The following is a 13,484-nucleotide window of genomic DNA, read 5'->3' as shown; positions in this document are numbered from 1 at the left end:
TCTTTGAGTTTATTGCTTTTTATATCGCTGCCACAAGACAGGGACACTGTCTCCTGCTCAGCTCTCTGGGGTAAACAGTAATGGATTTGATTGCATCACTTGTTATTCACAGTCGAGCAAAATGAAATGAAACAATTGATGGAATTAGACGAGATAAGTTGACTCTTAAAATAGAAAAACAAAAAACTTATACAGTGAATGAGCTTCAATTAAGTAGTCATATCTTTCTATTTTTTCTATATTTTTTTCTTATTGATGAAAAGTGCGACCCTCAACCCTCAGTCTATTTTCTTAGAACAACCAAAACAGCATGGGGAATTTGAAGAGCAGATACTGGAGCTTTTAAATCACCTCAGACTCTTATTAAGGTTAATTAGGATTTATGCATGACATCATATATTATAACATGTACATAAAAAAGACCTGGATCAACAGCAACTGCTAGGATATTAGAGAGATGAGACATGTAAACCTGCTGCATTGAGAATTTATCTCCACTTGTCTTAATAAGAGCTTGACAATAAAATAAAAAAAACTGTAATTTTATATCCTGAAATCAAAGAAAACTGATTTTGTTTTGTTAGTCCAATATTTAGCATCCTATTAGCTAAATTTTGGTCTCCACCAACTTCCAAGACAGGAAGAAGGACAAAAGGCTGTTGAACGTACTAATTATTTTACAAAATCTAGAGAGACACTCTTTTATTTACCTACGTTTACCCAAAAATTGTATTACAAATTGTTTTTTTTACAATTTATAATACATGCAAAAGAAAGTAGGCAATGCTCCAAAACTATGGGATACCCATCTAAGAGCTCTCAGAGGTTTGAACTCGGATGTGAAGATTTTATAAAAACTAAATTCTTTAACTAATGTAATGTAACAACTTTTAAATAATGTACTTTGCTCATATGACATTTTTCCTATTGGGTTCTGTTGTATATATTTTTGGTTTACTCTCCGTTTATTGTTTAATTTCACTTGTCTTTCCATTTTCATTATTATTATAAAGCATGTCTTTTACTCTCTTATTATATATTACTCTCATCATAATTAATTGGTGTAAAACCGGGCGTGAGTGAAATGTCAGTTGTTGGTTGGTGGTGAGTGGCAGTCGGAGTCAATGTCTCCGCTCTACCTGATCGCAGCAGTTAATCCCTGAACAGAACAACATACATTCTCCACATCAGAGCTCCACCTGACAACAGCTCTGTTACACTTAAATAAAACATCAGTCAGTTTTTGGATCAACTGTCTGAAGCAAACACTCAGCAGCAGCAGCAGAGGACAGCTGTCTTTTGTCATATGATAAGAGTGGTATGTGTCTCGACTTTACATTTATTCATACTTCAGGGACAATGCACATGAATCCACATCATTACGATGCATTGTGCCAGATTTAGTCAAATGGCTCCTTTTAATGTGCAGCCCAGAGCGGGTTCAAGTAAGAGGTGAGACAGAATACATGAAAGCACATTTAGGATGTCTACAAATGGCCCAGAATGCCACTGAACCATAGACTGTATATAAAGATGGATGACTAGTCTTCACGTCCTCCTGCTATCCAGACATGAAGCCATCAACCTCTTGGTTATGAATAAAATTGGATTGACCAATTTAGGAAAATCAATTGTTAACACTGAAGTTAATCTAATTTAGCTAAATTAACCCAATTGGAAAGTTTCATTTGAAATTTTTTTTATTTATTTGTGTGATACCGATTAAAGTAATTTTTTTATGATTGAAAAGTCTCTTCTGACAAGGTTTACTGGTTGTCCCTGGCACTTGATTTAAAAAGAAAAGTGCATTTGTAGTCACTGCTCCGGCCCTGTGGAACACCCTTTTATTATCTACAGCCTCTGTAGACGCATTTCAAAATGAGTAATTTATTTAACCCTCGTGTTGTTCCTGGGTGCGTGCGTGAGTGCGTGCGTGTGATCATACACAAGCCCTGGCTGGTCAGGGTTAGGGTTAGGGTGACCCAAGGATTGTCATTATCCAATTCTCCTGGGGTAATTGAGACCAATGGATTGTCATTCTCGATTGTCATGGGAGGGGTCATTTAGACCCCCAGAGAGGGCGCTGTGGTGCTCTGTGGGGTCATTTAGACCCACACCTGGTTCCAATTGAAATCAAGGGGGGGTACATTAGACCCACATATAAGTCTCAGTGTGCCACTCTCTCACGGACCATGGCATATGATGCGCCAGCAGAGTTTCACCAGAGAACAGGTTCTCCAACAGCTATTCTCCCAGCAACCATCCTCTGAACCCGAAGAGGGCGAAAGAGCCAGACCGAGAAGCGGACGGACAAGGAGATGGAGAAGCAGACCGAGAAGCCTTCTCCTCCTCCTCTTCCTCCTCCTCTGCTGCTGGCTCTGTGCGGTCCCCGGGCCCCACGATCCACGCGACGTCCCGCACCGTGACCTAGCCTCGACGTCCCACCTGTTCATCACACCGACGGTAGAGAACATCATCCTGGAGATGACGAATCGGGTGGGTCGTCGAAAATACGGCGACGAATGGAAAGGGATGGACGAGACCGACCTGCGCGCCTACGTAGGGCTGCTGATCTTAGCGGGCGTGTACAGGTCCCGGGGCGAGGCCGCCGCCAGCCTGTGGGACGCCGAGAGCCACGATGCCCCTAAAACTCTTCCACATGTACTCCAGACTGCTGCGCTTCGACGACCGCGAGACGAGACGGGCGAGACGAGCCACGGACAAATTGGCGGCCGTGGCGAGGTCTGGGACGCGTGGGTGTCGCGGCTACCGCTACAACCATCTGCGACCGTGGGCGGCAACTGGTACCGTTGACGAGCAACTGGCAAACCAGCGTCAATGAATACTGACGCTGGTTTGCAGCGTCAGTATTCATTTTTTTAAAAACAGGACAGAACATGAATCACGGTAACGTGATACTCGCAACACAATCTGAATACCCAGACAGCCGAGACTGAGCCTTAATTCATTTAGTCCCTCATAGTCCTCGTCCTCATCTCATCTCCTCTCATCTCTTCTCCTCCTGTTTTTCTCCCTAGGCCGGTGTCCGTTCCGTCAGTACATGCCCAGCAAGCCGGCGAAATACGGGATCAAGTCGTGGGTGGCCTGCGATGCGAAATCAAGCTACGCTTGGAAGATGCAAGTATACACCGGAAAGCCGAGCGGGGGACGCCCAGCACGGAACCAGGGGTTGCGGGTACTGCTCGATGTAACGGAGGGACTGCACGGTCGTAATCTCACGTGCGACAATTACTTCACCTCCTCGAACTCGCTGCGGCAGCTCCTGGAGAGGAAGCTCACCGTGGTCGGCACGGTTCGGAAGAACAAGCCCGAGCTCCCGACCGGGCTGCTCATGTCAAGGGAAGAGAGGTGTTCTCTTCCAAGTTCGCATTCACGCCCACCGCCACTCTGGTGTCCTACATCCCAAAGAAAAACAGGAATTTGGTGCTCCTGAGCACACGGCACCCCGAGGCCGACATCAGCGACCGCGAGGACGGAAACCGGTCATCGTCCGGACACAACCGCAACAAAGGTGGCGGGACAACCTAGACAAGGTGATCGAACGTACAGCTGCAGGAGGATGACTGCGCGCCCCTGGTCGTCTTTCACAACATTCTCGACGTCTCTTCCTACAACGCCTTCGTGATATGGAGAGAGATCAACCCAGACTGGATGCCGGGCAAGCGGAACACGCGGAGGGTGTTCCTAGAGCAGCTGGGAAAGGCTCTCGAGACTCCGTTCATCGCACGAAGGGAGCGCATCCCCGCACGGACGCGTCTCACGCGGTTGGGAAGGCTGTAAAAGCGCCGCCGCCGCCGCACAGAGAGCTCTTGACCACGACGCCACCCGAGTGTCCGGCCTCCTCCATAGCCACAGCAGCCTCGGCTGGGACGAGTAAGAGGAAGAGGTGTCAGATATGCCCCAGGAAAAAGGACTGTAAAACTCACACCGTGTGCCGCAGGTGTAACAAATACATCTGCAAGGGCTGCTCACTTGTCTATTGCCCTACGTGTGCGTCCTAATATGGGGTGGGCTATGTGAGGGGGCCAACAGCCGGGGGAAGCAGGGACAACACAAGGGTTAAACTGGCCTTTTGTTGGTTTGCTACTGTCTATTCCTTGTTCTTTTGTGACACACTTTATGACTTTGCTCCAAGAATGTTGGCAAACTAATTCAACTATCAGATCTCCAGTGTTATGGCTTTAACCAATCAGCACACAGCTCTATAACAAGGATGATTAACCTCCACTGTGGATGCTGCAGACGATGGAGAGGGACTTTCCGTAAATCGGTGTTACTAGAGGCTTGGTTAAACCACAAGATGACTCAGGCTGGGGAGAAGTTTTTAGAGCAGAAACCGAACTGCTGGTCTTGAGTGCTCATATGATGTATGTAGCAGCAACAGAAGCACTTTGAGGATGAGCCTGACTGACAGACTCTCTGTGGAGGAGGTTGCGTTCCAGGACTCCAGGGAAGCCTTACCAGACTCTCTGCCAGAAATAACTGAAGGTGCTGAAGATTCCACTGTGGCGTCACCAGACCAAGACGAGAGTCAAACTGAGATGCTAAAAGCACCATGTTGCTGTGCGGCCTCAGATGACTCACCGTGACCTCCTCAGATATGGATGCTCTGGTTTCTTGTATACATGCAGTCAGAGGTACTTACAGGAGAATAAACGCCAAATTGTGTCAGAATACCGTGATTAAAGGTTATTTCTGTATGTGAGGAAAATAAGTTTTCAGGAAATAAGAAAGAGTACACAGATTATAATGCAAAATGACGTCCGACCTCCAGTATAAACTTTTAAACTTGAAACAATGGTATTTAGATTAAGAAATAATTTCAACAAATTGATTCTTATACATCAGTGGTGCTCAGAGCTGAAATCTATAAAGATCTCTACATTGTTCTCAGAAGAGAAATGTCCCAAATGTCACCAGCACATTTTTCAGGAACACGTTTGATTTCTCAGAGAATAATTGAGAGATATTGATTGAAAAAATCTGACATATTTAGAAGACTGAAGAGTTGCTGGTGCTGAATGTAAGGGGACTGGTCCTCTGCGGAAGTATGTGCGATTCTAGTTTTGTTTTTCATAGCATTCTAAGACAGTGGTGTGAAGAAATGAATGGTCGTTATTTATTTTTGTCATCCATATACAAGTGTCCAGCCCACGTGAAGGATCAGTACACTGTCAAATGTGCTAGAATCACATTAAGAAGGATTTAACACAGTTCTTTTAACGTCATCGTTTAATAAAAAAATTAAATGTAAAATCACCTTCACATCACCTAAACCACACATGACGTGAGCATTACTAATTTAATACACTTACGATATTCAATGTATCTTCAGGGTTATCATCCATTTCCCTGTAAAGCTCATGTTCCAGTCATATCATCCATTATAAAAACCTGACGTCAGCACTCAACCCATGTATTCCCAGTACAGAGTGTGTGTGTGTGTGTGTGTGTGTGTGTGTGTGTGTGTGTGTGTGTGTGTGTGTGTGTGTGTCCCTGACAGGGGGGTGGATGGTGCGTTGGAGTCGGTGTGATTGGTCACCTCTACGTAGGAGAGGACGCTTTTCTGCGCTCAAAGTTGTGCACTTTTTAAACAGAGCAGAGGGCAGAGGTGTTCAGACCACACACACACAGCCGCCAGGGATCGAGACCCACGAGCTGAGCCGAGCAGAACCGAACCGAGCGGACCAGTGCGCACCAAGCGACACAGCCTCTCCAGAACCGAAGCGCACCGATCCAGAGGAAGAGGAGCGAGTACGCACAGTCATGACGCTGCCAACAGTGCGACAACTTTTTATTTTATGCTTATTCTGGTTTCTTGGATGTTGCAGCTCAACAGGTGAGTGATCATAATAATATAACGGGCTTTTAGAGCTCAAGAGCTCAACTAAATCTATAAGTCTTTACAAAGTGTGTGGTCAGAATTTGTAAATGGATCTCTAAAGTGGGTTTGACATTTTTGTTGTTTTTTTGTGAGGATTTTTTTTTTTCACTTAAAACCCTGAAATGGACAAAGGATGCAAAGTTACAGCTCATTATAGAAAAAAAAAGTTCAGTTCTAACAATTCTAATTTATTATAGTGTTTACAGGAGAGGGAATACCATGAAGTATGATAAAGGTCAGTTAAAGTGATTAATTTAACCCTGCACTAGAATAAAACACCTATTGGTTAAAAAAGGTAGTACAGTATTGAAAGTATTAATTAATTTTATTTTTATTTATACACCTATATTAAGTTATTCATGATGTATTGTATTTTTTTAAGGGGATCATTTACTTTGTGTATAAAACATACAACTGGTGCAAAAACTACAAAATATTTCCCCACAATATGAAGTGGAGCTGAAGATGAAGTATAAAATATATAAAATCTACATACTCAAGTAATGCACACATACTGTATCTTAGGGAGTAAGCGAGTAACTGTATTTAGTTACTTGCCATGATGTCTAATGACACTAGATCCTGTAAATATGATTGAATTTGAATTAAGACTATTATTACCAATACAGAAAGCCTCTGTATTGTAATTGTATTTTCTCATCTCTGATTGAGAAGCAGATTCATGATGTCACTGTTGTGGACCACAAACACCGTATTATGGCCTTTTTCTACAATTCCTTATGATTGTAGTTGCAATTACTTTTTTTGTGTAAAACAATTGAGATGCTGCATTGCCATAAATAATCTTCCCAGTATGGTTGAAAATATTCTCAAGGCCTCTCACGTGCTCTTTGTCCAGATGCCAGCCCTTACGACCAGTGGGAAGACGACATAGCGTTCAGAAAGGTAATGAATTATCTACACCCTTCCTATTACATTTCAATGTATGTCTCTCTTCTTTGTTCCCATTTCCAGGTCTGATGTTTGTGATAAATAGTTTTTAAGGTTGTCAGTAAAGAGAGGAATATTATTAAGGTACAGAGGAAGTTAAGGGGCAGTCGGAAGAATTCAAAGTCTATTTCGCACTCATCATGATTGAAAGAGGGTGAGGATGTGCGTATACAGGAAACCCCCCACTCAATGAAGAGGGTAGTAAGGCAAAGGAAATGAAAAACAAATTGACATAAAGTGGATTTTAGTGATAATAATAATAATAATAATATTTAGTGGGAGTGATTGTAGAGATGTAGTGATGCTGTATGCACTGTGTGCTGAGAGCATATACAACTGCAAATATATTCAGTCCAAATGCTCAGTGCACCAACAGCTGTATCAGAGAAATGTATTCGGGATTGTCTGGAATGTTTAATAAACCCAATTTCAAGTCTTAATTAGTGAAAATAAGACATCGTTTTTTTCCCCCTGGAAAGTGTATTGGTCACTGTTGAATCTGTGAAACAGTGCTGTGGTTGGTTCATCATTAATTGTGTTGGTGTCTGTAGGTGCGTGGCATCCAGGGTGATGATCTGAATGACGTCTTGTGGAGAGACCAGGATGAGGTGGGTAAAAACGCACTAGGAAATCACCTTTAAGGTACATCATACTATTACAGTGTTTTAATATTTCTGTTTCACTAATATCAATAAAATTAGTGTAAATATGACACATGTAGCTGGTGCATGGACTTGCTTGTTGACAGCTTTCCCAAAGCAATGAAGTTCCTCTTTTAGCCAGCAATAGGTGGCGCTACACTATGAGGCCAGGGACTAGGCCTTTTACAAATTACATATATATAAAATACACATGTAGATTCCATATTTACTAGGGAGTGGTACAGGGATGTATGGTAGACTGGTTACACACTCATGGTGTCTGTGGACACTGAAACCATCAGGATGTGTTTTTCCATGTTCCTTCTATTATCAACTAGAAATTGTTTTCTTCACAGGAACAAGTTCAGAATGTTTTCAAAAGAGTAAGTTTTCCTTATTGTTTATCATTTATTCCACTGTATTTTAAATTTCTGAGATTTGTTCAGCAACGGTTCACTGAGTTTGGGATTTCTCCTGTTTTTCCCCCCAGTTTCTGTTTCATTACTCCAAAGCACGTGACTCTGTAGGAGCTGTACAGCACGAGGTGAGCAGAAAAAACAAACCACTCTCGTCTTTTTGATTCATCGCGTATTTAAGTATAAGATCAAATCGAGCAAATGGTGACAATTAGTCAAGAGTTGCCCATTGTTGATATGAATGCAGCTGTCTCACTCCGAGCACTCAGGTGACTGATGCTCCTCAACATTCACAGATGGATTACACCAATTTGAAGGAGATCACCTGCTCAGCTGACTGTGAACCTTTTTTGCCAGACTTGTTTCATCAAAATCCATCCAATTATTCCCTAGAAAATCTCAATCTCGCAATGTGATAAAAAAAAAAAGAAAAAAAGGAAATGGGATCTGGCCTGTCGTCCGTATCCGTGAAAAGATTTTATTAATTCTTTCTTCGCCCATGTTTTCACCAAGTTTCATGAAAATCTATGTAGTAGTTTCTATGTAATCCAAACACACTAACAGGTGTGAGTCAGAATTAAATTATCTTTTTTTGGTGAAATAAAATGACCTAACTTTGAGAAACATTTTTTTTGTAAATGTTAATCGTCATAAATAAGCAGCCACATGAGAACTTAATTTAAATATGTTCTAATTGAACTGAATACGTGTGAAACAGCAGGTCATCATCAACAAACAGTAACTCTTCTCTTTCCTCCTCCAGTCTCACTCAGTTCACCCTCTGATGCGACTTTCGCCAAAGCTTTCCCAGAGGAGAAAGGTTCTACTTTTGGTGAGAAAACTAAAGATACATATCCACGTCTTTAACACTCAGCTGTAAACTTTTAGAAAATTAAAGAGGTACAATGTGAACTTTTAAAGAAGATGAAGCAGGGCTCTGACTCAGCACAGGGACATGGGAAAATGCTGTAGGAAGAGGATGTACACAGGAAAACAGCACATGACTAGAAGCCGTGAAACAGTGATTGAGATGAGCGAGCATGAATCACTGATCAGGTTCGATTTGCTGCTGACACTGACGTTTCTCTTCCTCTGTCTCTCTAATGAAACAGAAGATTTGAGTGCTGCCAGAGGGGCTGTTGTAAAAGACCAGTCTGAAGAACAAACAAGGAAAATCAGATCGGACAGAAGAAGAAGAGCAGCAGCGGGCAACTTCTCCTCCGGACGCCACCTTCAAAAAACAGCTGATGGGACAACACATCTCCGACGTGGCTGACAGGCACATGGCTTTTTGTTAACAGAAAATAAATTATTGTATAGATGGAATAAAAAAACAGAGTGGCTGCCACATGTCTTCCTGCTTCCAAATGTCAACGTGAAATGTTTCCAAGCACAAATTTGTCATGTTGCACAAGAAATATGTCTTTTAATCTTGAAACAAATCATTTAAAAGAAGGTCTTAGGCAAGGTCTTTTTAGGTCAATGACAGATTCCAAAAAAATAGCATTTGGGGGAAAATACTGATATTGTGGCAAAGCGGTGAACTCACATTTAATTTTACAGATTTTAAATGTACATGTACATTTTGTGACAAAATTAACATGAAACATAATAAAAAAGTTAAAATTTGTCTTTGATTATTTTGTAGAGATTCAGTGGATGCATCTGGACATTATTAAAGTTACAAAAAGAGGGATCGTACTGTAGGTTTGATACTGTGCCACCAAGCGTCCAAAGTTCCTTTGAGCAGGATTGATCGCAGCACAACAGCGCCACCTACATGGTCAAAACATGAAATGAACTTGCTCATAAAAGGAGATGCTATCGCTGCCCATATTATCATCCAATGTTTCAAGGTCCTCTGAGTGTTTCCCACATAACAGCCACATGGTTGTTCTGCTTTGGAGTAACATGTTTTTTTCTAATCGTCCTCTTCCTCAGAGTCACTGTCCTTTCGTGTGGGGAGCGAACATCTGATTGACGACATTAGCTTGTCTTCAATTTGCTTCTTCGGGTTTTCCTCTAGGTCCGTCTTCACCGCCCCGGACTCTGATAACCTCCACTCCAGCTCTGTAACAAGACAAATAACAAATACTTAATTCGTAAAACATGATGAAATATACAAGATACATAGAGGAAAACAAGAAAAAATGAAACGACAGCTGTTCAGTGATGCAGTTTTTCCGTAAGCAACTTTACACCCACCTTCAACTTTGAGGTTCATGCCCCCGAAGACCAGGGGACCGATGAACTGGGCCTTCATCTCCCCCTCGTAATAGACAAAGATGGTGGGCAGGTTGCGATCGGGGTAGTTGGGGATGCAGGTGGTGGAGATTGACTTGATGAACTTGGTCTGCGGGAACTTCCTGGCCAAGAAGCTCAGGTGCTGGTTGATGAGCGTACACAGAGGGATGCTGACAAATAACATGAGCGGAAAGGAAAGAGTGGACAGATATGTTAATGATGATGTTGAATAAAAATAAGAAAATTAAATATAAGTCCTGATATGAGTTCAAGAGGGTTTTATAAGAAGACAGAAATATTCTCAAACCAGACAAGATCATATACTAGTAACTATTAAGAAATTATATAACCTAAAAATGGTAAAGATCATTAAAAATCAGACTTTCTGCTTTATTTCAATAAGCCTTTGATAGTTTTTGTCTCATCTTTGTTCAGGTGCCTGATGTGGTTGGATGACTCACCCCTGTTTGTAGAGGTGCAGCACCACCCAGATGCCTTCTCCGGCCTGATTCACCTCCTTGACGTAGTCTTGTGCTGAGATTTCAACCACCTCCTTGAACACATTCTTCAACTGAGACACCTTCCACTCAGCAAGACGCTTCTGTCTGCAAAGATATGCAACACACGTCAGTGACATGACCTCAGCCTACGATGAGAGTCTCAGTTAGAGATTCATATTTGAAAATATTAAGTAAATATTTGGGAGGATGAGGCCATTATATGTAAATGAAATTATACAAATATACTTAAACGATTAGACAAATATATCAGACCCCAGTGTCCATGAGCTGCCTCCACTGGAGCTACAGGTTGTTAATCCAACTGGACAATCAACACGCCGACTGGTTGGCTTGGCTTTCTCCACAAAACAGGATGATGTACAGGCCTGGGAGTTGCTCAGTACATCACTCCCCTACCTGCATCACCTTCACTCACCTGTACATCTCGATGGCAGCCTCATCATCCTCACCGAACTCGTCTTCATTCTCATCCAGTTCTTCCAGTGTCATGCTCTCATACGTTTTAACTGTTCAGAGACACAACAGGCAGATGATTTTACATGTTCTTAATCTAAACAGTATCACAAACATTGACTGATCAGAGTCAAATTAGCCATCATGGAAGACTTTGTGGTTTTCATTTCTATATCAGCAAATAAACCCAGACGTCCAGGGTTAATGGATAAGGGTTACACTTTAATCCATGTTCTCTGGGGTGGAAACATGCATTTCCACCATTAAGGGACAGAGAAAAGCTGATATATACAATTCACCAAACGGTCTCTCTTACCGAGAGACTGCTGTTTGAGGGCCAACTCCTCCTCTTCGTCATCTTTAGGTATCTCTTTGGGAGGAAGAATGCCTTTCTTCCTCAAGATATCGTTCCACTCTGTGTCTTCATTTGGGTCCTGGAGAGAAAACAAAGAACAAACACAAGTGATGTTACTCTCGGTTTCTTTATGCTCTGGCTCCGTTTCAGATGTTTTAATAACTCAATAACAACTCGAAATAAACAACTAGAGTTTTATTTAACCATTACAACATTTCTACCATTATCAGATACATGTATGTAAAGAAAGTAATCGAAGAATCAGAGATAATTCCAGCTTTAGCATCATCTAATTTCATGTCAACATGTTTTGTGGTGTGTTTCTGCTGGACAGGTTCGGGTGGGGGGTTAGGTTAAAGCTAAAGCTAACAGGACAGCTGTAGATACGCCCAGCTACAATGCTAGCGAGGTTACACTAAATATTAATCGACAATCGGCGTCGACAACAACCGAAAATCAATGTTTCCATTCCCCAAAGTGTCAACAAGTGTCGTAAAGAGGAACCAACCTGCATTTTGACGGATAAGAGTCTCCTCAGAAATCACACCGCTGCTCTTCTCCTAGACACGGAAACAGAAGGAGCGCACACCGCCCGAGTTCGGCTGGAAACACAAATCTTCCGCTTTCTCACACTCACATTAAATACACCCCAGATGAAAAATAATAACTTTTAATCAAAGTTTACTTGAGGTTTGAAGTGTTTGTGTTTTTAGATGATGTGAGAGGAAAGTAAATTCATGTTTAAAAGATAAGGAACCGATGCCTTGCGGATAGGACAATAATAAAAGTGACACCAACTTCCTCTGGAGACTCACATGTCCCTATAAGGAGTGGGAACGCAGCAGGCTGTTTGTGGCTGAAACCAAACAGGTGCTGTCACACACACACACACACACACACACACACACACACGCACACGCACGACACACACACACACACACACACACACGCATACCACACCACATACACCACAAACTCACACACACACGCACACACATACACACGCACACACATACCACACTACGTACACAACATAGACACACGCACTTACACACACTTACAATAACTCAGCAATAGCGCTTCTTTTTCTGTGTGTTTCTGTGTGATGATAAGGACCAAAAAGTTAAATGCAAACTATGTCATCCTGGTGATTTATCAGCTGAAAACAAAGGTGATCCGACACACACAAAAAAAATCTTTTATAAAATACATTTAATGTTTTGGTCATAAAAAACCTTTACGGTATGGTAAAGATTAATTTAAATTTATTTTGAAAGATTGACAAATAAAGTCAGGAAAATATAAGAAAAGCATTTTCCATTGTTTCCGTATCTCTCCTCAGTTAATAAAGTCTGTCTAAAGACAATAGACACAATATAAAGACTGCAACAGGTTTCACTTGCTGTGAACGTCATTTCTTCTGTTCATCGGGACAATAATCACCCTCATTGTAGGTTATTGGAGACACAATCCACTGTCCACCTCCTTCAGATAAAAATGTCACACTTTATCTGAAGTCAACATGTATTTATCAATCAATCAATCAATCAACCAATCAATCAGCTGGATATCCTTTTTAGAGCATTTTTATCCCCCTTCACTTTCACTGATCTGGAAACAAGTGTCTTCAGGGACAATATGAGAATGAGGAACAATAACGGCGAGTTTCAAAGTTCAACTCGACACCGGACAATTGTTTTGAGAAAGATTTGAAAATGAGTGACTACATCCTTTAAAAGACAGTTATTAATACTTGTTTTTATTGGTATTTAAGTCAGGAAATGAAGAATTGAAATTAAGTGTTTTGTTTCCCACCTTGTTTTCTTATCTGCAGTTTCCTACTTTGATCAGCTGGATTAAACAGTTGTTATTTAATATTTACTCTAATTAATCTATTTAATGCTACACAAAAACTCATTAATTGTTGTATTTAGTTCAGATTACCATCTATTAGCCCATGAAATCAAACTGCTGAAAACTAGAAATGGCTGCTTAGGA

The 13,484-nt window shown here is 41.6% G+C and overlaps 2 protein-coding genes across 2 annotated transcripts; one reads left to right on the top strand and one right to left on the bottom strand.

The window, feature by feature from the left end:
- Window positions 1-5,517: 5,517 nt before the first annotated feature.
- Window positions 5,518-9,543, top strand: nms (neuromedin S). Its single transcript, XM_035175103.1, has 7 exons — window positions 5,518-5,860; window positions 6,765-6,811; window positions 7,408-7,464; window positions 7,854-7,880; window positions 7,988-8,041; window positions 8,677-8,745; window positions 9,026-9,543. Exons 1-7 carry the CDS (start codon window positions 5,533-5,535, stop codon window positions 9,032-9,034), a joined length of 591 nt encoding a protein of 196 aa, XP_035030994.1. The 5' UTR covers window positions 5,518-5,532; the 3' UTR covers window positions 9,035-9,543.
- On the bottom strand, window positions 9,323-12,149 carry pdcl3 (phosducin-like 3). The gene is made up of 6 exons (XM_035175102.2): window positions 11,995-12,149; window positions 11,448-11,565; window positions 11,094-11,184; window positions 10,619-10,762; window positions 10,119-10,327; window positions 9,323-9,983 (listed from the first exon to the last, which is right to left on the bottom strand). Exons 1-6 carry the CDS (start codon window positions 11,998-12,000, stop codon window positions 9,835-9,837), a joined length of 717 nt encoding a protein of 238 aa, XP_035030993.1. The 5' UTR covers window positions 12,001-12,149; the 3' UTR covers window positions 9,323-9,834.
- Between the last annotated feature and the right edge of the window lie 1,335 nt (window positions 12,150-13,484).

Source organism: Hippoglossus stenolepis, chromosome 13 (assembly GCF_022539355.2).
Source record: "Hippoglossus stenolepis isolate QCI-W04-F060 chromosome 13, HSTE1.2, whole genome shotgun sequence".
Lineage (NCBI taxonomy): Eukaryota > Metazoa > Chordata > Actinopteri > Pleuronectiformes > Pleuronectidae > Hippoglossus > Hippoglossus stenolepis.
Note: the sequence above shows the minus strand (reverse complement) of the source record. Positions and strands in the feature narration are given on the sequence as shown.

What these genes read in the sequence shown, in the direction of transcription:
- nms (XM_035175103.1), top strand. Translation starts at nt 5,533, where the DNA reads ATGGTGCGTTGGAGTCGGTGTGATTGGTCACCTCTACGTAGGAGAGGA. An exon ending in TGGATGTTGCAGCTCAACAG is followed by an intron (nt 5,861 to 6,764) that starts GTGAGTGATCAT and finishes CTCTTTGTCCAG; the next exon opens with ATGCCAGCCCTTACGACCAG. An exon ending in TGTGGAGAGACCAGGATGAG is followed by an intron (nt 7,465 to 7,853) that starts GTGGGTAAAAAC and finishes TTTTCTTCACAG; the next exon opens with GAACAAGTTCAGAATGTTTT.
- pdcl3 (XM_035175102.2), bottom strand. An exon ending in GCTGCCATCGAGATGTACAG is followed by an intron (nt 10,763 to 11,093) that starts GTGAGTGAAGGT and finishes ATATCTTTGCAG; the next exon opens with ACAGAAGCGTCTTGCTGAGT. An exon ending in CTGCACCTCTACAAACAGGG is followed by an intron (nt 10,328 to 10,618) that starts GTGAGTCATCCA and finishes GTTATTTGTCAG; the next exon opens with CATCCCTCTGTGTACGCTCA.